The sequence below is a fragment of the Strigops habroptila genome, chromosome 3 (assembly GCF_004027225.2).
Source record: "Strigops habroptila isolate Jane chromosome 3, bStrHab1.2.pri, whole genome shotgun sequence".
Classification (NCBI taxonomy): Eukaryota; Metazoa; Chordata; class Aves; order Psittaciformes; family Psittacidae; genus Strigops; species Strigops habroptila.
The window spans coordinates 78,719,193-78,744,309 of record NC_044279.2 but is presented as its reverse complement, the minus strand read 5'-3'; the positions used below and the strand labels follow the sequence as shown (position 1 = coordinate 78,744,309).

The window sequence follows — 25,117 nt, the reverse complement described above, 5'->3', positions numbered from 1 at the left end:
GGATGTTCGAAGGAAAATAGTTTCCAACCATTCGTTAAGGGCTCTTTTGCATTTCTTAACTGGCTGGCAAGGAATGCTCCAGATGAAAGTTAGTATTTCCCCCAAAGTGGAAGTATCATGTTTAAACAATGCACCAAGCTAGCTTCCCAGCTGTTTTCATATTTGAGGAATCTGAGGTGCAGAACTGAATCTATCTTTGTTCCCCTCTTAAAGTATTTCTTTGCAAAGGCAGTAGAATTTCATACTTCTATTTTCATTCCGAAGCAAATGCTTCACTGCACTTTTTATTAAAATGAAATCTGGTGTGTGCAGCCTGGTGTTAAATGAGAGACTATTAAAGCCAATCAATGGAGAACTCATTAGTAATCCTACAACAACAAACTAGTAGTTATGGCCCAGCATTCACAAGCAGCCATGACAACCAGTAGGAAGAACTCAGGTCTCATTGAAGGCTATAATAAAAACACAGCTTATGTAGCCCCATGACTGTGAATATCCATACAAAACGGTGAGCTTCTATTCCTCAAATATGTGCCAGAAATCATGTTCTTTTCTCATGACTCATCCTTGAATTCCACTCCCAAGAATGCTCCTGTCATTTAGTTATTTCTTCTCATTTCTAAAATGTAATGAGAAGCACCAATCCCAATCTCAAGGAAATCTGTCCCATCAATTAAAATAATTAAATAATCAGAAGGCTGCCTATAAAAACATCCACCTCTGCCCACTCACTCCTCAGCAGCCATGGTGAAGCAAGGATAGATGAGCTCTGCAGAATGCCTATGTTAGCAACTCTCCTTTGAAGGGCCAAGAAGGAAGAACTCCACATTTGAGCATTTCTCCAGAGGAAAACTGTTAGAAACTCCTTCCCAACCTTCGTAATCTCATCCACTAGAAAAGAGCAGAGAGCGCAGTGGTTTCCTGGGTGCCTAGGAGAAGACTGGCCATTGAGATAACTGCAAACTTGGTAGACTGGAATATTCAAATCCCATTTCTTCTGGGACAATGAAGAAATAAATGAACAGGTAATTATTACAATCAAAACAAATAACGAAAGAGTGCAACTGAACTGGAAAACAGTATTTAAATATATGGACTCCAAATGACCACCTAAGCCTATTATCAGCATAAATTGAGATAAATCCCTCACTAGAGGAAAATTCATTCAAAAATAAAACCGATAATTCTTGTAGAAAAAACCTTCTTTAGAGTATTATTTTCCTATTAGTTAGTGGAGTTATGTCACCAGTGGGCTCATTTCTAGGACAAAATTTGAAATGTTCAATGGTTGTGATCGTACTTCTGCAGTTCCAGTCTAACACAAAGGAGAACAAGTTTCAAGACAGACAAGAAACAGTTGCTATGAGACCATTATTAATACAAGAAGATTCAGACCAAACACCTACATTGGCAAGAAATGGCATTTAGATAACTGTTTTGCTTCTTTTTGTGCTTGCAGCCATACTTCAAACAAAACTTTGTTTGCACAGCTCTTGCAAAAGCGAACAAGTGCCAGTGTAAGAAGGGGGAAAGACAAGGAGAAACGTAGCTTTCTTTCTAAATCTGAGCGACTTTCAGTTCAGTTCCTCCATTATACTCTCAGATCAACCACCAACTGAGACCACGTTGAACAAGACCATTCAATTTTAGCTGCATTCAGAACTACTGCACTTTCAGAAAGAGAAGGGAAAAAAAAAAACAAAATGAAAAAAGGAAGACATGGTCAGAGTTCAAAGGCAGATCTTGGGAAATGACTAATTCACAGTCTTAATGTATAATGTGCCCCAGCTGAACTAAATTACACATTTTTTCAGTTGGATGTGTCACTCTTGGAAGAATGGGAAAATTCCTTTACCACACTGCCTCCCAGCTATGGATTTGAAGCAAATTGGACCACTTTGGATTAGCTTCAAGAGTTTCTGAAGCACCAGCTACATGGTGATGTATTATCTGAGGTCACATACACTTTGCAGTCTCCCCAGACATCAAACCCACATACATATATTTCTCTATTCTGTGTAGGCATGCGGAGGGGGAACTGTAAGTTGCAGATGGCTGAATATAGTATTGCCGGATTCAGGGCAAGACTAAAATTAGTTTTCTAGAACCTTCAGCCCAGTCCAAAGCGAGCGAGACAATGTCCCAGACGTGCAGGTATTGCTGCTCTGTGGTGCACACAATGCACAAGTGCTGTGGGATCTTAGTAGGTGGAAGGGGTTAGAGAAGGTATGAAGCACCCAGGTCTGCAGAATCTGCAATACTCCAGATAGACAAAGCATTTCAGGAGAGATCTAAAAACCTCAGATAGACAGAGTATATCAGGAAGGGTTTAAAGCTTAACACATCGTAAATTCCAGTGAGTGCAATGGGACTTGAAGGTATGAACACAGATTACAGCCATTTATCTCTGTGGGTTTTGGTTCAGTGAGGTGAACTCATATCTTCATGTCTGCTTCTTTCCACATCTTGTCCCTCTCTCTCCTCTACCTTTCCTCCTACACAGACTACAGGCTGTGAGGCTGAGCGTGAAGCTATCGTATTTCTATTGAATCTTTGGATTTGTAAAAACAATAGGTTATTTTGGACACCATTAGTTTTATACATCAAAAGGTGCCTGAAAGTAATTTCACTTAAACAGAAAACTAAGCACCCGACTCACTGAAGTCAAACTTCTTAACCATCTCACTCAGAAGTAGAGAGGGTGGAAACATCTGGGGGGTAGGGGGACCAGAGCACAAGCCAGCGCTATACAAGGCAAAGCGAATATTTGCACTGTGGTCAGAGAAGCAACTGCAACACAGCACAATTATTTCTGAGCTAGATCAGGTGCCTGCAGCAATGTAGGCAGTGGCAGAATGGAGCTTGGCATGGAGTAATTGACTCTGTTTCTCAGAGAGACTGATGTCAGTACCCAAACTAAGCTGGGTATATCTACATGTATCTGCAGTCATTCCTGTGAAAGCTGTACCCAAAGCAGACAAGGGAGAAGGAACAGCATGATTTGGGCCACGGAGGTGAGAAGAAAGCTAATATCTTCAAAAGTGACAAGAATTGCTTTCATGTGGGGTGCCCAGGCTTCAGGGCATATCTACACTGCACAACAGTACTGTCATATCTACAGACTCAAGAGCCTCTGAGCTGGCAACTTTTATACAATGCAAAGAAGTGCTATGCAAAGAGGTTACGTTTGGTCCTTGAAGCAGTATAGCTATACGGGTATGATGCTGTGCACAGGCTAACACAGTGTCAAGAGAATTAATTAGCGAAAGGTCTCTGCAGAACACTGCATCTCATAGCAGGGGACAACATTTTGGTTTTTACATAACTGCTGAAAAGACACAGTACAGCTCTCCCCCCCAAAAAAAACACAACACCTTATTCATTTGGAAAGGTAGAACAACAGCCTGCCTTAATGCTACTTCTGATAACTTTGTATATATTAAGTATATTTTCCCTGCTTAATCATTCCAGGGATGAGTCAAAAGAGAATCAGAAAACAACCCTTACCCCTAAGCATAGCTGGGAAGGAAACCAATAAAGCTTTGGGCACCTTTAGTAGTTCCGAGGCTCACAGACAACAAAAAGGTAGTATGGGGACAGGGAAGTAAAGGCAGGAAGACCTAGTATATGCCAAATGGATCATGGAGACAGCTGATACCATTATGGATAATAAAATGGCTAAAAGAATAGACTTTTCTTTCAGTCCCCAACTTCCGAGCAAAGCAAAATCAGCTTTCTTATCTACCAGTCCCTGTCTCTGCCTAGTACAGCTGACAGTGAGGGGCCTCAGCACGCAAACCAATCCATCGCATTTACACCGTTCCATGATTCATCATGACAAATGAACAAAGATGCTGAGCTCTGTGTGGCCACCTCTCCTGATGGCTACTGCCTGGATTGACCTTGTCCTACCACAAAGGCACCAACCTGCCCAAGGATTTTATATGTAAAACATTGGAGAATAACAGCTGAGCAGGTCAGGGGGCATCTGGCTAATTGCAGATCCCATGTCTAATTATCTGGGTTGCTTAGTGACACACTAAAACTCCAGCTGAGAGAAAAAGGAAGATCTAATAATCAGAGTGCTGTTCTAGAGGTTGTTCCACCACAGGCCTCCTCTGTGACTTTAAACAGGTGTCTTAGCACTGTTTCTTCAGAAAACCTGAATCTGGTTTAAAAGAAGATGGTTATTCAAATAGGTTTTCCCTATTTTTAAATGCCCTTTTCCATCTAGAAAAACTTGCCATTCTGATGGAGGTGCCTAGGCTCTATGTATAATGTGCACAAGAGAGAATGGGACCCAAAACACCCAGCAGACAATGGCCAACAAGGTGCCACTGAACAGGGTGATAGCACAAGTACTCCTCTTTGAGGTAAACTGGATCCTTAAGACACCCAAGGGTTTTAAAGGCTTCCAGTATAAAGCAGGAGTGAGGCAGTTATTTACTCTTTTTGCAGCTTTAGTTCTCCACACCTCTCTGCTCTTCATTCTCTTCTGTAATTCAGAGCTAATGGGCAGCAGAAGGACACTTGGTCCTCAGACAACAGGTGCCATAAAACTATCCCAGGTGGGTTATATGCCTGTTTACATAGGGCTGGTGCCTGGAACAGAACGTGGTCCCTACTAGATTTCCATGCAAACATCCTCAGTGCTTGCAGCAAGAACCCACCTAAGAGTTAAAGACGCTCCAAGAAGTTCACCACTGACTGTTATAAAAGCAAAATCTTGTGCCTCAGGGGGCACACTCAATCTTTGCACTATGCCTTCATTGTTCCTTTTCCTCATGCTGACTTGCCCCCTGTGTTGTATAGAGGCTTTCTAAGGGGGTAACAGTACTGGTACTTATGACACATAGCAGCGCAAGTTCCACCATCAGCACATCTCCCGTTGCCCAGGTTCTGGCCAACATCATCCACTGCCCTGAAGCATCACGTGGCCTAGCAGAATTGTTCTGGTCTCAGAGGTCCTCTCTGACCCCTCTTTTGTAAGGCTGGCCCAGCCCTTTCCCTTACCTGTTGAGCATGTTGGACTGGTAAATCCTTTTCTCCTGGGTGTTGTAACAGCTGCTCTTGGGCTCAGGGATGAAGCTGTGTTCAGATAGCATATCAGAAGCAGCCGTGGTGATTATGGCTATTCCATCCCTCACTCTGGCAGGAAGACCATAGTCCCATTCATCATATGAGACAGAGATGAGCCCAGTGGGGAACTCAGATGGCACTGTGTCTGTATCCCCTGCCACCAGGCTGGGCACGATCCACGTGTAACCATAGCCTGTCAGACCCACAGAGTTGGCCACCTCAAAAATGTAGGTGGCCTCTTCCTTTGTGCAGTAGAGAAGGATAACTGGGCTTTGGAGCTTCTTGAGCTGGTTCTGGATCTTTGAGTCCCCATCATCCAGGGACATGTCCAACAGGAGGACCTCCTCCAATTCCCAACCCACAAAGCTGTGCTCAATGGTACTGCGGATCTTGTTCACAAAGTCCTGATAACCAGGGAAGTAAGTAGTGACAATGGAGAAGATGTACCAGTCATATTCTTCCATGATGTTGAGCATGACAGAGGCTTGCTGTTCTATTGATGGACCAAACTGGAAGAACATGGATGACTCATCCTAGATAGGAAGTCAAAGAGAGGAAGAGAGAGAAAAAGAAAAAAAGAATAGGTCAAAGGAAATAAACAGCATTCCTAGTCAATCCATTGAGTGTGGAGGGGGAGGCATGCAATCAGAATCTTACACTTCATGTCTTGGCCAGAGCTTAATGATTCTTCTTTTAAAATTTTAAAATTTAAGTGAAGCAAGTGGGAAGGAAGTAAAAGCCTTTTTATGACCAGCTGTCCTTACTTTATTTTTAAAGGCAGGTTGCCGAAATTACTTAAAGGTTTCAAATGTCAGGCATGATTCTAACAGACAGGGAACAAGTGGTACACAAGTGAAGAGAGAAAAAGAGAGTATGCACAAAATATTCCATGGCTCCAGAAATTAAGAGTTTTAATCCCCAGATTATCATAACCTTTTATGTGATATAAACAGGGTACACAGCAGCTTTGATACTGATTCAGTTTGGGATGGTCAATCCAGTTTGAGCATCCAGATTGAAGTAGCAGAGTAGGCAAAACCATGAGACACAAATAGCTCTGAAAATCTCCACTGCAAGCTCCTCTCAAAGCAAGCAGTAGCACAGAGTGATGCAACTGTAAAGGCTCCATCTCAGAACCACATAAAACATACTAAAACGGAAAAAATAAAATTCTAAACTATTATGGGTTTTGTTTACACCATGTTTTAGAGAAATGTCAGCTCAGTATTTCTCTTGGTATTGCTTTCATACCCTTCTACCATACCATGTTCATCTTTGCCAGAACCAGAACTTGTACCATTTTATAACCTCCAAGACTCCAAGGGAATTTTGTACAGGTCTCACCTCCCCAATGGTATACTGTAAGCCTTTTTCATCCTGGAATTTCACAAGATACCAGGCTTTAAATTTGTGACAGATCCAGTAAAATCCAAATCTTTGCTTTTGCCCAATTCATGATGGAAAGGAATGGAAAAAGCATTTGCCTATATGCTCTCTCCCACTGACTTCTGTAGAGTAGGATTAGATCACAAACAAACAAACAAAAAGGGCAGAATGAAATCTGCCTCTCTGCAGAGATTCCCATTACAGTAAGAAAGTCCTCCAAATCCAATCACTACTTTTAGGAATGAGATAGTAGCCCTGCCTTCTTTTCAATAGCCCAGAAAAGCTGAAACAGAGATTCAAAAGGAAGCAGGCGGGAGTTTTAGACCTGGGGAAACTCACTGTGCAAACGCCTCAAGACATTACCTCAAGATACTCGCATTTAGAACAGTTCTCTACCAAATTCATTCTCCTACAGCCTGGCAGGTAAACCTGCTTTTCAGCAAGGATGCCAGTCAATTACCTATCCATCCATCCATCCATCCATCCATCCATCCATCCATCCATCCATCTCTTCTTTAGTCACGGTTTTGATTACCTATAGCCATTTTCTCTATTGGCAAAATATGCCATAGCTCAGGAACTCCAGGAAAAAAAAAAAGCTCTGATCCTGCATGCAGCCTTAAGCTGTTTCCTGCTCTTTCCTGGATTCCCTATGAGTCACGTCCTATATGAAAGAGTCCTTGCTCCTAGATCCTATGAAGTTTGGTGATTAAACTCTGCTCACTTCTTCCACACAGCTCACCACCTACTTGTGAAAGTACTCTCAGGGCTGTTCTTTGCTCACTGGAAAAAAAAAAAAATGTACACACAAAGAAAAAGGAAAAGAAGGCAGCAACAATTAGAGATAAGTTAAAAAAACAGGAGCAGCAACTGAGCCCCTCAACCTGTGGAAAATAGCTCATACTTTCTATGACAGGAATTCAGCCTGTTCTCCCAGAACTGCTCAGAAATAGAACTTATTCTTCCAATTAAAAAAAAAAAAAAATTCTTTCTATCTTTGAAGCTTATGGAGAAAATCAGGAAAGGCAGAGGAAAGACTGAACTATTCTCATGGCATGTACCAGAATTTGAAGAAAGCCTGAACAAGCATCTCCAATACTCTTCACTGTGCCTTTGAAAGCCACTTGTAGCAAACTGAATGCTAGAGTGTGAAGACTCAGCCTTAATGTAACATGAAAAGGCAAGACAGTTACACTGATGACTAGTACTTATTTTTATATTAATTTCCACAAAAGTTTTTCTATACTCATGCATAACAACCTCTGAATTGCCTGTGAATTTCTAGTTTCTATCAGAAAGTCTAAGAGTTGAAGGACCTGGCTATTGAATTACAGGAATATTTGACACAGAGCATATTAAAGTCTCATCCGAAAAAATTCTGGGTCCTTTTCTCAGTGACAAATAGGAGATGGGAGATGATAAATCCACTAGTATTTCAAGGCCGCATACAAACACACACACAGGAGTTAGTAGGCAAGTGTGAGGGAGGTGCAAGGTGCAGGAGGTATTGCCCTCCCTGTGATTTTAAACAGGGTCAAATGCTCCAGTAAAGTGCCCACTGACAGCTCATTCCACACGAGTGCACAGCCCAACTGTTGAAATCAGCCCCAAGACTCAGGGAGAAAATTTGGAGCTCCTCACTAACCAGAGTGTATCAGAACATCAAAAATCAATACACCAAATAGATAGCTTTATCACAATCCAGATAAACAATTCCTCTCCACTGAGAAGTGTAAGCACCCCTCCTTAAATCAAACACCACAGACTACTTGGCTGTGCATATAATAATTGCTCTTGAGAAACTGCTTGCATTTTTATTAAAGAAGGAGCAAGAAGAGACAACTTCTACTCAAAATGAGAGCAGTGAGGAGGTGCAAGCCAGTCCAGCTTTCGGCTTGCCAATATGTCTCTTGGCACTTGAGCACCCCAATACTTGGTGTAGCCAAATGTTCTTCATTCTTTAGCCAACTCAGCACTCAGAAAAGAGAGGGGTGAGGGAGGAATAATGGACAAAACTGTAGAAGAAAGTGTCCCTCGTAATAAATCAGGAGAATTGCTGATCAAGCTGGATAGAAATCTCAGTTAGTGCCTTTTGGGGGACAAAAAGCAAACTAATAAAAATGCATGACAGCCACAGTTTCCTTCCTTATTTTTAACCACACCTGATGAGAAGTCAGGGGAAAAGAGAAGGAGCTGAACTTAGAGAACCACAGGGCTACCAGACAGAGCAGGAATTTGACTTCACTGTGGTGTTACAGTGAAAGCTTTTAAATGAGGAGATAGATCTAAGGGCGTTTTACATATACCCCATAGCATCATTATAGCTTTATTACAGTCTAAAACAAAAAAGGAACATTTTAGCCCCCCACTCCACCCCCCCGGCCTTAAGGGTTTTTACAGAACCTTACAGGCTTCTATTTTTTTCCTGAAGAAATTTCTGGCTCTCCACCTCCCCTTTTCACCTTGGAACAGCCAAAACATGGTACAACATTGCCACTGGGAGACAGATTTAAGTTTGAGATAGGTTGAGTTTAAAGCAAAAGTCCCTTACATTGCACATCATCCAGGTGTAACACAATCCCCTGGCTACTGCAAAAAGCTTGTCTTTCTCCTACAGCTCTTTCACTTGCAAGCTCAGGCTTTCCACAGCTAACTGCTGCAAGAGACAGCAAGATGCTGCAGGGCATCCCCCACCCAGTCTGAAAGAGTAAAGGCTCCATTACAGGATCTCAATACCTCCAGAGATCCTAGTACTCCCCCACTGTCAACCTGCAAGGTCGGGGATCTGTAGTTTGCAGAGCTGAGCTGGAGGTGGAGCTGATCAATTGATACAGCACCACTCCCCAGCTGACAGATGGCTTCCCACAGAAAATCTGCTCCGAGTTTACTGCTGCTGGGACAAGTATTGCCTCCTCCTTCTGCACGTTTAACCCCTCCAATAAGGAGGCTAGATTGCACATGGGGAAGGTGCAAAAGCACTCACTGTGAAGCCTCCTCTTGGAAACTGGTAGCTGGTGACTTCCTTGTTGGATGGAAAAGGGTTTGCAGAGGTAGCACAAAGTTCAGAGACCAAGCAAGTATTATTGCCACCACTTCTAAGCTGCCTGGTGCCTTCTGTCCCTCAAGGGACAGACAGGCCCATGCAGATATTGCACAAAGGCCAGGTCTGGCAAACAGCTCATCCAAGATGCAGACCCTTGGCAAGGCTGCAGGTGACTCTCTGAGGAGCCCTCCTACAGCTACACCATTTGAAACCAATCACTGCCATTTAATGAACCATTTACCGCAGATGTGGTAGGAGAGGTCCCTGGGGTGTTTTTCTCACAAGTTCCTTCCTAACAGCCTCTCTGGATTCCCCAGGCAAACAAAAGCAATTACTGCTTTACAAACAACATCTTACAATCCAGAGCTAAACTGCTCTGCATTGGGCAGTCTAGTGAACATTCCTAAAGCAGAGGAATGCAAGATCCCCCAAAACAGTGGCAGTGGTCCAGTCATCTTGAGGAACTAGAGAGACTTCCACTTAGGCACAGTATAACTGCTCACTTGGGAAGTGAGGGGATCAGCACATTACATTTCCTCTGTGCAGCCTATGTGAATGTACTCTGTTTCAGTGTGCCATGCTCTTGTGGCTGAGCCATGAACAGTTCCTTGCTACTGGTGGCAAGTTCCTTTAGCTCCAGTCCAAGTGCCAGACCCCACAGGGGTCAGGTGTGTCAAGCTATGCACAAGGAATTTGAGTGAGGAGCAAGTTCAAGAGCATGTGTTTGCTTCCTGCATTTGGAGAAATAAACCATGTTTTTGCGAAATGGACGAAGCTGCTATATCTTCACAAGTGCACGAGAAATACAATAAGTGCTGCTCTGGGAGTCGCCCCTTTTTATTAGGCTTTTGGGAACATCAGTATATCTAACCCCATTTGCTGCGTCATTAAGCTTGCTGTGCAGCCTTAATTTAACAACTGGTATCTGGCCTTCCTTTCCTTTCCAGTTTGTAAAGGGGATCCTATAAGATCCTAAGAACTCAAGCCACTATCATTTTCCAAAGTCCTCTTCTAATTTCCCTGATTTAGAAGAAAAGCTGTTATTGTGTCTTTAATACTGTGTTGATTTGCAAAATTCCTCCATGACATACAGACAAATCATATAGGGATGCCTCTTGTTGAGACTTCAATCCTGCCTACCATACATTTTGTTGGGGCAAAAAGGAGTGAGAAAGTGCCAAATAACTTCTGGGAAAACACAGACCGTAATTTCCTCACCTATGTATTTCTTTTCTTCAAAATTGAGACACCACTGTGCACGTATTTGTTACAGTGCTGGTGGGATACCTGATTCACTGGGAGTTTTATTGTCCATGCTGGAAAACGCTGCAACAGTTCAAAGTCCTATAATTAAATTTTCTATATTTCTGAGTCCCGTTTGTTATAACAGATCTGACAGGAAATCAGGATCTTTGTTGCTTAAGTGTTCATTTACTCCTGTTTATTCTTACCACAAATGCATCACTGCCTCAGGCTAGCCTGAAGTCAGGATCTTCTGCCTGTTTGTTTTTTCTCCCCACATTTAATTTATTTAGCTTTCAACAACTCAATACAATAAAACTCTGTTTTTAATATTACATGCTGTATCATCCTGTGTGAGTCCTTTCCCTGAATGTTTGCAGTAGGGACTATGAGAACACAGTAACAATACAGCCCTAGCACAATGTTCTTGTGGTGGGATTGGCAGCTAGAACAACACATTTCTGCATCTCACACACATACATGCTCACATTTCCACAAATACACATATTGACAGCAAATCCTACTCAAAGTAAGGTTGGAGCACACTGGACTGTGTAATTTCTTAATGACTGCCTAGCTGATACTATTTAGTAGGATTTCAAAACTTTCCTGTCTTACTAGAACAGGTTACCTGGGTTATTACTGATTTTGGCTTGCACAGCAGATGGAGCAGTGACCTCCTGTAATTCTTTCCCAGTGCTCTGATTCACTGGTGAGTGGATTGTTCTTGGTGAAGATCCTCCAAGCTACGCTGGGAACATGCCATCAGTGCAAAGTTCAAATTCGTTAGTTGCAGAAATGCGGTTTACATAACCCCATCATTTATCAGTTCCCTCCCTTGTTCTCATAATAACTACTGAACACACTGGCCTTGTTTGACAGAAGGATACGTAACTCATAGATAATGGTTAGAGAGAAGAGATTGCAGAAACTGGTGGACGAGTGAAACTGAGAGACCTAGTTCAGTGTCCCCACTTTTGGAAGGGTGGGCAGGATATAGGCTGATAAATTAGTGGAAGTCTGTAAGAGCCCTCTCTTCCAGGAGAGCATGTCGGTCTCCTTCTGGTCCCTGCTAGGCAGGGCATACAAGTGGCCAAAAAAGGAAGTCTGTAACAATTAGGAAAACGGTTGATTCTCTAGATCTTCTCTGGAAGCCACGATCCCTGGTGGCTACAGAGAATAATTGCAATAAGGAATCTAGAGTTGCTAGTATAGCTCATTGTTACTCAGTAAACGGTAACAAATGTAGCAAGATTCACGCGTATAATGACATTAACTATAGGCAGACATATCATCATATACACAGATCCTCGTCATGGCTTGGACATTAATCTCTCTGTAGCAGTAGAAACAGATCTGCTGCAGAGCCTTAGCCCAGGGGCAACTGTTTAAGTGCTCCAGCACCAAGGAGTTCCTGAGAGCTGCAATAAAAACATCTCTGATTAAAGATGACTCAAGGGCTGAAAACAGCTAAGTGATTTCCACTTTCCACTTAAGGGTCTACAGAAATCATTCATTCGAAACATTTTGTAACAGAGAAAACTCAAGATACCCTGGATTCTGTAATCTTCTGTAATCTGGATTGTTTCACTCTGTACCACATGCGGTTAATAAAAAAAGATGAAAGAGCCAAACACACCCAGGGCCATTGACTGACATACAATTCAGAGAAAAACCTCAGAAGTCTTTTGGCTAAGGAGAGAGTGCACCATTTGTAAATTTTATACACAATCACTGGTCAAAGCAGGCTAGTATATGCTGGTATGCCATACCAGCTTCTCAGAGCATCACATATGGATGCCAGCACTTTTCCACAGAGGGGAAATGGCAGATAGCAAGCTGCCAGGATAAACAGTTTTAACACCAGGCTTGCTGCATTTCCATTTTCACCTCTGTATATGTGTGGTTCCCTGTTTGATGAGCTTACATGGATGGATTAAACCATTGGTCACTCTGGGTAGATGCTACCCACCAAGTGCCACGTTATACCATGCTGGCAATCTGAACAGCCCTAGCTTCCCTGTCCCAGTTCCGACAGGTCCCCTAGGTTGGCTTAATATCTTGACATTGCCAGCCCAGAACAGTTAGAGGAAATTCAGACCGTCCTATTACTCATACATCCAATTACATCATAATGTTTGCCTGGGACTTCTTTTCTGGCTGTCTTACTCTCCAGACTAAGGACTGAATTTTGACTGTAAGCTGAATGAGATGTCTTTGGTATAGCCATATTAATCAATAGCATCCATAAAACTATCCAATGCTCTTGAAAAGTCCAGTCACAGTATTTGGCAAGATGTCATTAAATACATTTCTCCAATAACTATCCAGGGTGAAATACTATTTCTTTTTATGATTTTTAAATTAACTGCTCTTTCATTTCATCAAGTATGCCTTTGGTCTCTTATTGTGAGCAAATCTTATTGTGAACTGAACCTCCAAAGTTTCACAGAGTGTATTTAAATAAGCCCTGGAAGTCCAGCATTGCATCCAATACCCCCTGAGCCTCTCAGGAGCTGAAGCTCTCCTTTCACTATGGCCCAGCTGTGGACAGGTCAGAGTGTGTCTGTGAGGGCCTCCATTCCCCTTCTGTCTCGTGAAGTAGTGATATCCCTTTTCTCTCAAATTCTGCATTGCTTATTTAAGTAATTATCTTCTTCAGGCAAAACTGTTAGTTGCTCTATGTCCTAACACATGGCACCCACAGTCCTGAAGATTCCAATGTCTACTCAGCCTTTAGGAACAGAGCAAAGTTAGCTGTGCCTGCACTCTGAGCTGGCCAGACCACAGCTGAAGCAAAGTAGTCAATTTAAGATAATATTGTGCCAAGACTTAATCTTTTCTTAGAGGCTGGCCTTATTAACCAGTTTAGGTAATTTTCAAAGCATTGGTAATAGCTTACATACCCTTTGTATGACATCTGGCTTGCCTCAGAGTGCAAGTGAGTAAGCAGCTGAAGCAGAGCCTATGTAGATGTGCCTTCCACTTTCCATAAGGCAAGGAGCAATAAAAGGCTCCAGCCTCATCCATTCTGCCCAGTAGTAAATGACAATTCTCTTTCTCAAAAGAAAGAAAAAAGGAAAAAAAAACACCAAAATCAAAAACGGTCCCAAACACTTAAAATGGGAGAGCTCTCCAGCAAGGGGACGAAACAAAGAGCTGAGAATCTACTCAGCTCACAGACTCAAGATTTCCCACTGCCCCGTATTTGGCTGCTTCTTCTCTAAGGGGTCATAATGATGCTCTGAGTAGAAAAAAAAAAGCTAAAAAAGAGATAAAAAAAAGTCCAGCTCCCACCACTCTGGTCCCACTTCAGCAGCAGAGTTTCCCTGGCAACCACACATGCATAATGCAGCCATGGCCATACGCTCCCCACCACAGCCACTGGGAAGGGTCACCATTGCTCCCTGCAGCGCTACACAGGGTACACCACAGCCCAGCAGTGTTGGGGCTGAAAATACTGGGGCTGCACATCACTACCCACACCCCAGAGAGGAACTCATGGCCTGGCAGCCTGCTAGACCTGCAAAGATGCTCAGGAAGAGGAGGGGTCTAACGGCCCACTGGACTTCTTGTACCAGGTAACTAGGGGCAAGCAGGAGGCAAGTCAAGATTTGCCCTCATCCTGCCCACCCAGGCCTCCTTCTTTGGGGCTGGTTCCTGACTGCCTTCATGCTCCTTGGAGCCGTTTTCTTCTGTGCTGTGAGAGAAAGGTGTGGAGTGTATATGTGTTGTCTTTGTTCCCCTGTGTTTATGCACTGCTACTAACCTGAGGGTTCAGTCCCACAAATACAGCCAGGTTTATTCAGTTAGCCCAGGTCACTTCCTGCCGTGAAGCTGCCCCAAAACTCAGAAAGAAGTGAGCCCACCTTTTGGCCTTCTGAGCCTGGGAGTACATTCAGCTGTTTCATACTCACAGCTTTATGAGACCGGGAGGTTCCACACCACCCTTCACTGCACCCTCCAAATCAGATCCTATCACATTGAAAAGGAGGTGCTGCTTGCTCAGAGTACACCTCCTCCCTGCCCTGACCTCTCCCAAACCTGACGCACCCCAGCTCACTCCAACCTGTATTTTACAGCATGTGCTGGGCTAACAGCAATGTTGAAGCCTTGCTGTGCACCAGGTGAGAAGGCAGCTCTGTGTGGTACATTTTAAGAGGGATTTTACCACCTTCCTTATGCTGCCAAGATAGTATAAAATAGCGTGAGCATAAAATGAAGAAACAGTACCCTGTTGCATGTTTTCCATTTTTGTTTGGACATGCTGCTGGCAAGCAGCTGCCTCATTAGCACATGATATGTATGTCTGTACCAGGCAACAGGAGGCACAGAAACCATGAACTGGCCCCTAGGGCATCTGTGCATTAGCACTGTGGAAACTCCAGCTCATGTCCAGTAGAGCTGCCCTGTCAGGAAAGCTAACTAGTTCAAACCCCAGCCTGCACCACTCTGATGACATTCCTGGTTTCAGATCTAGTAGGGAATTTGCTAAGCCTGAGGAGAAGAAACAGAGGTGGATTCCTGAACCATTGGACCCGGACTCTGGATTGAGCCCCTGCTTTGGAAAGCGACTATATCACTGAAGAGTTTTACAAGAGTCCTTGGCTGGAACAAGGAATAAGGATTTCAATATGCAGCCTGATTTGTCATGCTTGAAGACCTGATCCCCATCAGAGATGACTTTGAGCACAGCAAGTTACCACTTGTGCTCCAGGATGGACGAAAGCATGGCAGCACCTACCTTCTCTCTACATAGCTCTCCTTCCTAATCAACCAGTGAGTAGTGCTTCTGTTGGGAAGCTGCTGTCATGCCTGTCTTGCTCATCTAATTGATTCACAAAGTTTTAAACAATTATTGATTCTCCTCTTCCCCACTGTGGAGATGTTGAGACCATGGAGTTATTTTACACAGATACTAGAAAGGAAAGAAGCTCCCTCCTCAGATGTTCCTTTTGAGTTCCCATCTATTAAGTCTCAGAAAATAGGAGGTTTCCTACAGCTTTATAGACAAAAGCACTTATAAATATATTAAGTTCCCTGCACACACACAAGCCCATCCAAACATTTGCAGGATGTTCTGCCAAAACCAGACCAGCTGAATTATTGCTTTCTATTATTTTGTATTGAGATCATAACTCTTCAGTTCCTTTTCTTTGCCCTGATGATTAACAGCCATTTGCCATGCTCCTTTACTGCTATGAGACTGAGACACAAATAGTGGCAAACTTCCTATTCAAGAAAAAGCCTCTTCTGAACTCCAATGAATTGGAAATTGTTCTTGGTAAAAGACTAGACTATAGGAGACTTACAGAGATAGAGCTTGCAATCTTCCGCACAGTTCCTGAAACACTTCACATTCATGGTTGCTACAGAGATCGGTGCTGTAAGGACCACTATATCCATCTCCACGATTTAAGAACATGAATGTTTACACTCCTCAGGGTTTGATGAAGAGAGTTTGCGAGAGGAAATTAGTCCCTCTGACTTTGCAATAAGGGTGCTATGAGTTTCAGTTCTGAACTTCTTTTTGCTTGGGCAATGAAAGTCAACAAGTCCATTTCTAGTCAGCTTAACTCTGTGCTGGAGCACACATAATTGAATTAACTTTTTTTCTATACTTACCTGCACATTAATAAAAAGTGCCATCTATATATTCACTATGCCCTTGACATAACTTTAAAGCAGCAGCATTATAAATAAGATGCTCTTTTTGTACTTGAATTCATATTTTTCTATCTCTATTAGGCTTTGTACTTTTTTAAACAAAACCTGAGGCTGGGACTGAACTGTCATCTGTTTTGCAAGATCACACAGAGACATGAGGCAGTGAGATTTCTGTTGAGGATCAGCACAGCAGAGAAAGGGATTGATGGAGCAGCAAAAGAATTTGTCTCTGCTGGCTATTAATAATAAGAGTAACAAAAACATCTAAGAGAATAAGAGCCAGGGTGAGGCATGTAAGGTTTAGAAATAGCTCTTCGACTGACTCAAAGGCAAAGCCAATGCATCTTGTTTTCCTGCATCTTCCATTGTCTGCCCTCTTTCTTAACCACACGCTCCAGCACAACGGGGGAGTGGGAAGTAGATGGAAGCATCAGCAGGAGCTGTGGCAAGCTGGGGAGAAACGAGCTATTCAATCTGAACATTGCCTGGTCAGAGCCCACAACAAAATACGGAACAAATAACTATATGAGAGGGGAAAGAAAAAGCCATGTCCAGCACTGCACCTCCTGCAAGGGAAGAGGCATTGGCTGTGATGTTTTGTCTTTTCCTTCCACTTTGTATCACTCTGTCTTGTTATTTTCTGTCTTCCTGCACACATTTGCCTCCAGGTGCTCCAAATGCATGCAGTTGGATATGTGTGTGTGTATATATACATATACATACATATATACACATACACAGGGGCACGTGTACATAGGCAACTCTACGTGCAGGATGGCTCAAGATAGGCAAATTGCCTTATCTCCAGCATACCAGTTCCACTCCAACTCAGGCTGGCAGCACCTGAAATGGATTATATCCAACAATGATTTCTATGAAATGAGGTGATGGTGCAGTCCAACCTTACTGACAATAAATGTCTGCATCACCACACCTGCATTCAGAGCTAACTAAACCTCTGGTTAGTGCTCTCAGAGAGAAGCCAAGGATTATACATGCTGCTTCATTACACAGCCCTGGCCACAGCCCAGAGTAAGAGAGCTTGCATGCCTTCAAATTGTGGGTGAAAGCACTGGAGACATAGTTTTAACAGACTTTTTTCTTCCTGACAAATACAGTCCTTCAGGACTCACCTTTCATGGAGACAAGTAGTCATCTATTAATATACACCAAGAGGATCTGGGTTATTAAAAAAACCAAAACAAAACAAAAAAAATCCACAACCCCATCTTTCCTTTCAACAGGTCAGAAGAAGGAATACTTGTGGGAAGGGAATAGCCACAGAAAAGTTTATTTCAGGGTGCAGCTAAGCAATTCTGGAAGCTGAGACAAAGTCATTGCTCTGGTCACCTAGCTTCAAGATACTTTTTTTTTCTTTCTAGGAAGAATTGCGTTTTCTCCTTTTCATGCAAAACGTCTGAATATCTGCCTCCTGAGAAGCACTGAGTTGAAAAACCTTTCCTTCAAGTCTGGTGGCTAGTGCAAGAAGCTCAACCTTTTAACTATCTCAGTGGATGCAGGATGTGTACATTCCCACACTACGCATCCATCTGCACTGCGTAGGAGCAGATCATCATCTTGGCATCGGTGCTCTTCAAGGCATGCGGCCTTGCAGAGTGTGCATGTTTGGTGAATGAAGCACACTGCATGGAAGGTATTAACCCAGTGCTCTACAGCTCATCTGGTATTCAGCTGCTCTTGTTATGTTACCCAGTAATTTTTATGGGCTGATATATCTTCTCCTTCCAGTCATCACACTAATCCCACTAACTTCAAAGTCACACCATACTCTCTAGGTGGAAGTGAGAATGTGGCCAGGCTCCTTGTGTGTTCAGCAGTAGGCTGTGGACACAACTTCTCTATTCATCAGTGGGAAAACATGGCCTTTACAGATATCCCTCACTGGCCTTCCTTCCCATGGAATCTCTCTATTATGTAGCTCTAGGATATCCAAGAAAGGAAAAGTATGCATTTAAAAATGTACATATTCCCTCCACATATAAAGAGCTGAGGATCCTAAATTTCCTTTTTTACAGGGAGCTTTCTGAGGGCCATGAGTTCCCCTTCAGCTGTCTGCTCTGGGGGACTTTGTGCAGCCCATTGATAATTTCTGTATTTCATTGCTATGCAACAAGAAAATTGTTGGGTCCTCAGAAGAATTTCACTTCACTCCATAAGCACCAGCATGTCTGTTTCAGCAGAGATTAATCGTACAGGCCCTCCCGGCCTTGGATTCAACCCTTCTCAGGGCTCCTCTAAACAAAACAGTTTGCTTCCTTACACAAGGTCAATTGTGTGTCTTGGACTTCGACGAAGGAAGCCCTCAGCCCTCTCAGCACACTGGCAGCAACATTTTAACTCAACAGGCACTGCTCAACAGTTTATAGTCTAAACTAAAGATGAACAGTATTTCAAATGGAAGTGGCAGGAGGACTTTAAGCAGGGTAGTTATAATCCCTCCTGCTGGGATGTGGACAGTTGACATAAACTGGTCCCATTCCTGTTGAGTCCTGGTAGGGCATTTTTCATCACTGTAAGTAGGCAACACCTTTCATCCTACAGCTTCCACCAAAACACATCCTCAGAGTTTAATCACATCTTGCAGTCTTTATGGACTCAGAAGGGGAATTACTGCCTCCCAAAGCGCCAAGAGCTTTTGCTACAGTTCCTAGATGTTCCCTGAAGTGCTCCCCTCCAGGTACTGAATGAGCTAGGTATTACAACTGAAAGATTGAAAGATTTTCATTTAGCAACTTTTTTTTTCTCAGTTGATTTAGTCAATGCAGATTGAGTACAACAGATGAGATTGCTTTGCTCACCCATATCTGCATAAGCTTGTTTTAAGTACATTGTGTGATTACTTCAACCTCCCACCAACAGCCTCCTCACATCTCCAGGCCTCTCAAAACCATGCCTGGATTGTGTAATGCCACAGCCCCATATCAGAGATGCCAGAGTTAACCTGCATTCCCTAGTAAGTCCACAAGGCACAGCAACACCTTGCAGAAGTACTAGCTTGGATCCCTGAAGTTGAAGAGTAATTTCAGTACAGTCCCTGAGATAAATTTGTGATGACGCAATTGTACCACTCCTAGAGCTAGCCTGCCGGGTGCTGCCTGAGGGTCTGCACAACATGCCATGCAGCTACGACCTCTTCATAGACTCACTCATTCCCTGCAGTGCCTAGGCACCCCAATATCTTGGGGTGCTTCCCACCACAGCTGCCATGGGACATTTATGATTGCTGCCTGCTCCTCTCACCCCCTTTACCCTCACTGCCTCAGCAGAGGTTGTTCTCTCTTCCCCAGGACCCAGGGAACATCGAATCCTAGAATCTTAAATCTTTTCTCTCAAGGCCACCCTGGACACTTCTACAGCCCCACATGGCCCCTATGCATCAGCTTCCCTCCCACCTGCTGGGTGCAGGGCAGCCATGACCATGCTGGGGCTGGGGCAGAAGGAGGTGAGGCCAAAAGGACAGCAGGCGGTGGGTTCACGTCCACATACACGCACATCCCGATTAAGGATCCAGCTTTGTTTCCATGGCAACATGCAGAGCCGCAGCAGAACGGTCCCTTCCTGTGCAGCAATGGCAGCCACACTCTGCACCCCTAAATCCTCCTTCTGCTCCCAGCCACTGCCAGGGCCTGCAGTGACCCCTTCATACAGCTTCCAAAGCTCAGCAGATTAGGGCTCGCAGATTTCCCACTCGTGATGCGACATCCAGAAAACAGGCAAATAAGGATATGCACTAATAGCAGTAACAGAAATAACACTACCCGTCACAGTCAAGCTGTAAACCCCTTAGAACAGCATTACAAATAAACACCTTTTCTTTCCTGGAAGCTGGCAATGCTAATCAACAGAGCACAGTGCACATAATTAAAAGAAGATTTTTTTTCCTACATGCAGGTAGCTCCTTAGTACACAGCCAAGCAGCCAGCACTCCCCTGGATCTACTGCCAAATGCCACTTGCAACCAAAGCCAAGTCCACCTTTCAGGACAGGTTGTCCCATGCAGCCCACCTTCCCATGAGACAGTACTAATACCTCGGTCCCCATGGTAGGGTTGTGAAACACAAGAGGACAGCTGAGACACTGGGTCTGGCAGCACGCACCCTTCTCAGCAGCTCCCCAGGGAAAGGCATGTAGGACATGGCCAGGTGTTTCTTCAGGCCTTCCGCACTCAGAAAATCTACCTGCCAGCTTAGAACTGAACCACAAGCAGGACTGAAGTGCTCATGACTTCTTGGCCATTTCTACTACATGTCTTAAGGGTTGTCTGCTGAGGAACGATTGGGAAAATTAATCCAAATTAACTAAAATTGTGAGTTTAGCATGAATTCATTAAATCACATTAGCCTTGAACGGACACAGTTCTTCCAAATTAAAACAACCCTTAGAAGAAAATTGAACTAAACTGAATTAAGGTCCTTTTAATCCTGAAGAACGGAGTGCCTACATGGGGTTTGATGTAATTAAGGAACAGCAGTCTGGAAGGGATGTCCAAGCCCTGGTCTCCCAGACAATTTCTCCATATTAGTCTTTTCAAGAACCCATCATGCTCTCACTGAAGAGTGATTAGGTTTCTTGCTTTCCCTGTGCAGTTTGGAAGCTAAGGCAGAACCTTGCTGTACTGATGACATTCTAACTGAAGCCCATTCCTGGCCAGTTAATACCTGGTTCCTCTTTACCTTGAAGAACTCTCCTACTGTCACAGTATTTTCCCCTCACTATTGTTTTAATGGAGGGCAGCCTTTTATATTCTCTCAGCCTGCATTTTGCCAGGTTAAGTAAGATACACTATCTTAGTATCCTCTTGCAAAATGTGTTCTTCTCTCTCACTACCAACCAGATACTTTTCTGACTCCATTTTGCTTTAATTGGGATAACTGAAATTATACACAGAATTGTACACAGAGGAAATTACACTAGAGCCTGTTACAATGATACTGATACTTCCCTGCCTTGGCAGGGAATATCCTGCCTGGCACCTAGGAACATAATTGCTTTTTATGCTGATGTCTCATATCGAAGGCTCAGTCATCACATCAGTAAATAATACTCCCACTTTTTCTCTTTTTCATTTGCTTCTAACTGATAATCCCATTGTTTTTAGGATCAATTAGTAGGAGTAACAAAGAATCTTCCCATACAGGCCAGCAGACTGTGCAAAGGCACCCAGACCAGCTAGAAGAAACAGAAATATGTTAGTGCCAACCTCTCTAAACAATTTCTGCTGCTCAAGTCCTTCAGATCTAGTGTGGGTTCCAACATGTGGCTCCAAACCAGGCACTGTAGATGTGTCTATCTGCATGCTCCTGAACTTCACACAAGTGTATTTCACCTTCTTTCTATATTGTAGTCCTCAAAACTGTCCATTTCTTTGTGCTTGTTCCCTATTCTACTCTGTTGATTACACTACTCCCAAGTGTGCGCAAATGTCCTCATGAACATGAGCCCTCACGCTCCCACACCATAAATCAGAACCCAACATTTGGAAACATTTACAATTCTGTTGTTTAGAAAGTTTCAGATTAGCCACACTACACTTCATCTCATATCTGATGTGGGAGAAGGGAGCAATGGAGACAAGTTAGAGATGGATAACTAATGGAAGAGAGACAATCAGGTTTCCCACTCAGAGAAGCACTAATTATTGCAGGACACAAGCACATTTACAGAGAGTGTCACATGAATACAGCCAGTTAAAAAAAAAGGATAACTGTTTTCATACAATATATCCAAGCTAGGGACTATATTACTACAGGAAATCATTGTACTGAGCAGCAGAAAGAAGCAAAGAGGTAAATTATTAGGTTCTGATTCAACATGCTGTTATTGCTATTCAAGATGCCATTTACCAAGGACCAGGTTACTTTGCTGTAAAATTAGACTTTTGTCCTGGTAATTTAGGCCTTTTAAAAACATTCATTCACATTTTTTAAGCAAAATTACTTAGACCTGGCTTGTCTGTGTTTGTTTGCTGTCAATGCTCCTGCACAGGAGTTTCATCTGCATATTCATGTATGTAAATGTGCAAAAACTTGCAGAAGTGTACATCTTCTCTGCTCATATGCTCAAGCCAGAAATGCTTGTGTGCTCATTCAACAAGGGAATAGAAACAATACCAAATAGATCCCTCTGACCAACTATAATTACGTAATGCAGCCTGTATCAATCCATAGAGTAAATATTTTCCAAGAAGTTCACTGAATAAATTCAAATAAATTTGAGGAAATTATGATCCACACAATTGATATTCCATAAGCAGAAAAAGAAGCTAAATTCACTGCATAAATTATGCGTTGTGAATTAGTCCCCCAGCTCTAGCAATTACTACGGCTGGATTATTAAAATGGATGGCTAATTTAGCATCAATAGTACTATTTTTTGTTCTGGGTACTCAGATAATACGACTTAGGTTTTCTATAGCACTGCTCAAAACAAATTAAATGACAGTGTCCGCTTTTTTTTTTTTTCCCAGAGGAAATAAATAAAGTAGGGAATCAACCTTCCTGGTGTCCCTCTGTACCAAACTTCTCAGTATGAACCATGTCAGCAGACTGGAGGAAATACAGCCCACATCCCTGAAGAGACAGCTAGATCCTCCCTCCAACAACAGCACAAGAACTATTTAAGATATGACCCTCATGCACATCCCCCATCTCTCTGTATAAGAAGATGGCTGCATTCAGGATGCAGGAAGAGTAGGGATCCTATTAGCCTAAAGCAACGGGCAACAGGTAGTGTTTGAAAGTGTCTCTCTGCATTTAATGGGCTCATAAGCGCTAGATTTGCCCTTTTAGAACAGGACATTTGGGAAAATTCATTATTAATTGTGGTCTTTTCTGTAGTGTCACCAATCTGTGATGTTCAGCAAACCATACTCCTGTCTGAGAGGTGAGTTAGTTATTTGGAGACCTAGAAATGAGATTGAAATCAGCCTGTTACCATAAAATAATTTGAGATCTGCAGGATCTCTGCCTAGGTCCCTATCCATCTTCAGCACTACATTTGCAACCGCTACCATCCTGAGGGAAGGCAAAGGGTGGAGGAGGTCTGAGCTGCCTACTGCCTCCCAGGAAGTTTTTCCTGGGGCGAGCCGAAGAAAGAGACTGGCCCAAACCAGGGGAGTGTAGCTGCAGGGCAGCCTTTCCTCGTGCTGTGTCTGGAATAGCAACTAAGAAAATCATTTTGTGCTGCAAAACTCATCAGTTTGGCACCTTGCACCAGCCTCAGAGCTATTCTGGTTAAACGAAACAAGGCAATTTCCTGATCATTTCACTAAAAAGAAAATCCTGGGCCCTCCCAGGCCTGATGTAAAGCCATGGGTTAGTGCTTGTCCATTCCTCCCTTCCCTAGGTGCTGTGCTGCTGCCACACATGAGATTAGCAAGGAGGTTATATTTAAACTTCCAAGAGGAGCTGCTGTGCGATTATGGGTCTATTTAAAATCCTCCGGGCAGCTGCAGTACATAATAACAAGTCAGCGGGAGGGAGAGAGAGAGGGGAAGGAGGAGAGGGAAAGGAGGGGGGTCGGGAACGTCACGGATTGTCTCTGAAAAATTGATTGCCAGAAGATGGCGGGGGTGCAGTCAAGTTAAAGATGCCACCCACAGGGAGTGAAAGGGAGAGGGGGGACATGCAAGAGAGGTGCCAGCACCAGTGGAGTGTGCTGACGGGCAGCAGGGGGATTGGAGAGGCCTGCATGGAAAGCTGCCAGACCTGAAACCTTACTGCCTCTGGCAAGGACGTCATTCCCTTAAACCCCCTCCGCTCACTCTGGAGGGCTCTGTCACACGCCACTGGGTGCCTGTCCAGGCTTCTTCAGGTCACAGGCAATTGAATGAGTAAATAGCTATTATTAGACTGTCCTCTCCAGCCTGCCCATGCATACACACCTCACCCTCAGGCCAGCACAAAACTACCCCAAGAAAACATCCCTCCAGGGCTTTACCCAGTCCTAAGCTTCACTATATCTCTTGGGAATCTATTCCCCTCTCTAAATTGTGACTAAAGACTAAAGCACAGACCCAGCTCTTCCTGCCTCACCATAAATCGCATTTTCTGGGTATTTTCCCAGCCCTCTCACCAGCTGCCTCCACCGTCTTCTGACACCAGGGAACGGACCCCTAGATGGTCACCAAAAAATGTTCTCAGGTCACCATGACACCAGAGCTCAGTGACATCATGTCTGGCAAGGTTCCGCAGGCAGACCTGGGGCAGGTGAGGTGACAACAGCAATGGGTGGGCAAATGGAGGAGTGTGGGGTCCCAGCGTGCAGGAGGCTGTGCTGGTGGTACCAGCCCTCGCCTGAGCTGAGCAAAGGGGTTCTCAGTGCTCCAAATCACTGAAGGATGAAGGCTAATTCATTCTTAACTGCAGGAGTGAGCCCTTTCAGCCTCACTGGTGTGTTTCAGATAAGCCCAACCCATTGCACAGGCTCTCATTTCATGATACAGTGGTATCATAGTCCTCCACCTGCCTGCCCTCTCCTTACCAGTCAAATTTCCATGTCCTTTCAAAGACTTGCTGCAATCCAGCCAAGATGACTGCACTTCAGTGCTGACTGGAGCCTTTGCGATGCAGTCTATAAAACACTTTGGGAGATTTCCAGAGGAAAGATGCTCAAGAAACATCAGTCATAGCAGTCCACACACCTTCTCTGATACTGTCCTTTGTGACCCTTTCCTACTCT

At 43.7% G+C, this 25,117-nt stretch overlaps 1 protein-coding gene across 3 annotated transcripts in view; it reads right to left on the bottom strand.

Moving 5' to 3' along the window:
* Window positions 1–25,117, bottom strand: part of GRIN2B (glutamate ionotropic receptor NMDA type subunit 2B) — a 225,465-nt gene that overhangs the window by 133,415 nt on the left and 66,933 nt on the right. For all 3 annotated transcript variants that reach the window (XM_030479291.1, XM_030479288.2, XM_030479289.1), the window contains one exon: window positions 5,014–5,612. In XM_030479291.1, coding sequence (XP_030335151.1) covers window positions 5,014–5,612 — 599 coding nt within the window. The remainder of the gene's footprint in view (window positions 1–5,013; window positions 5,613–25,117) is intronic.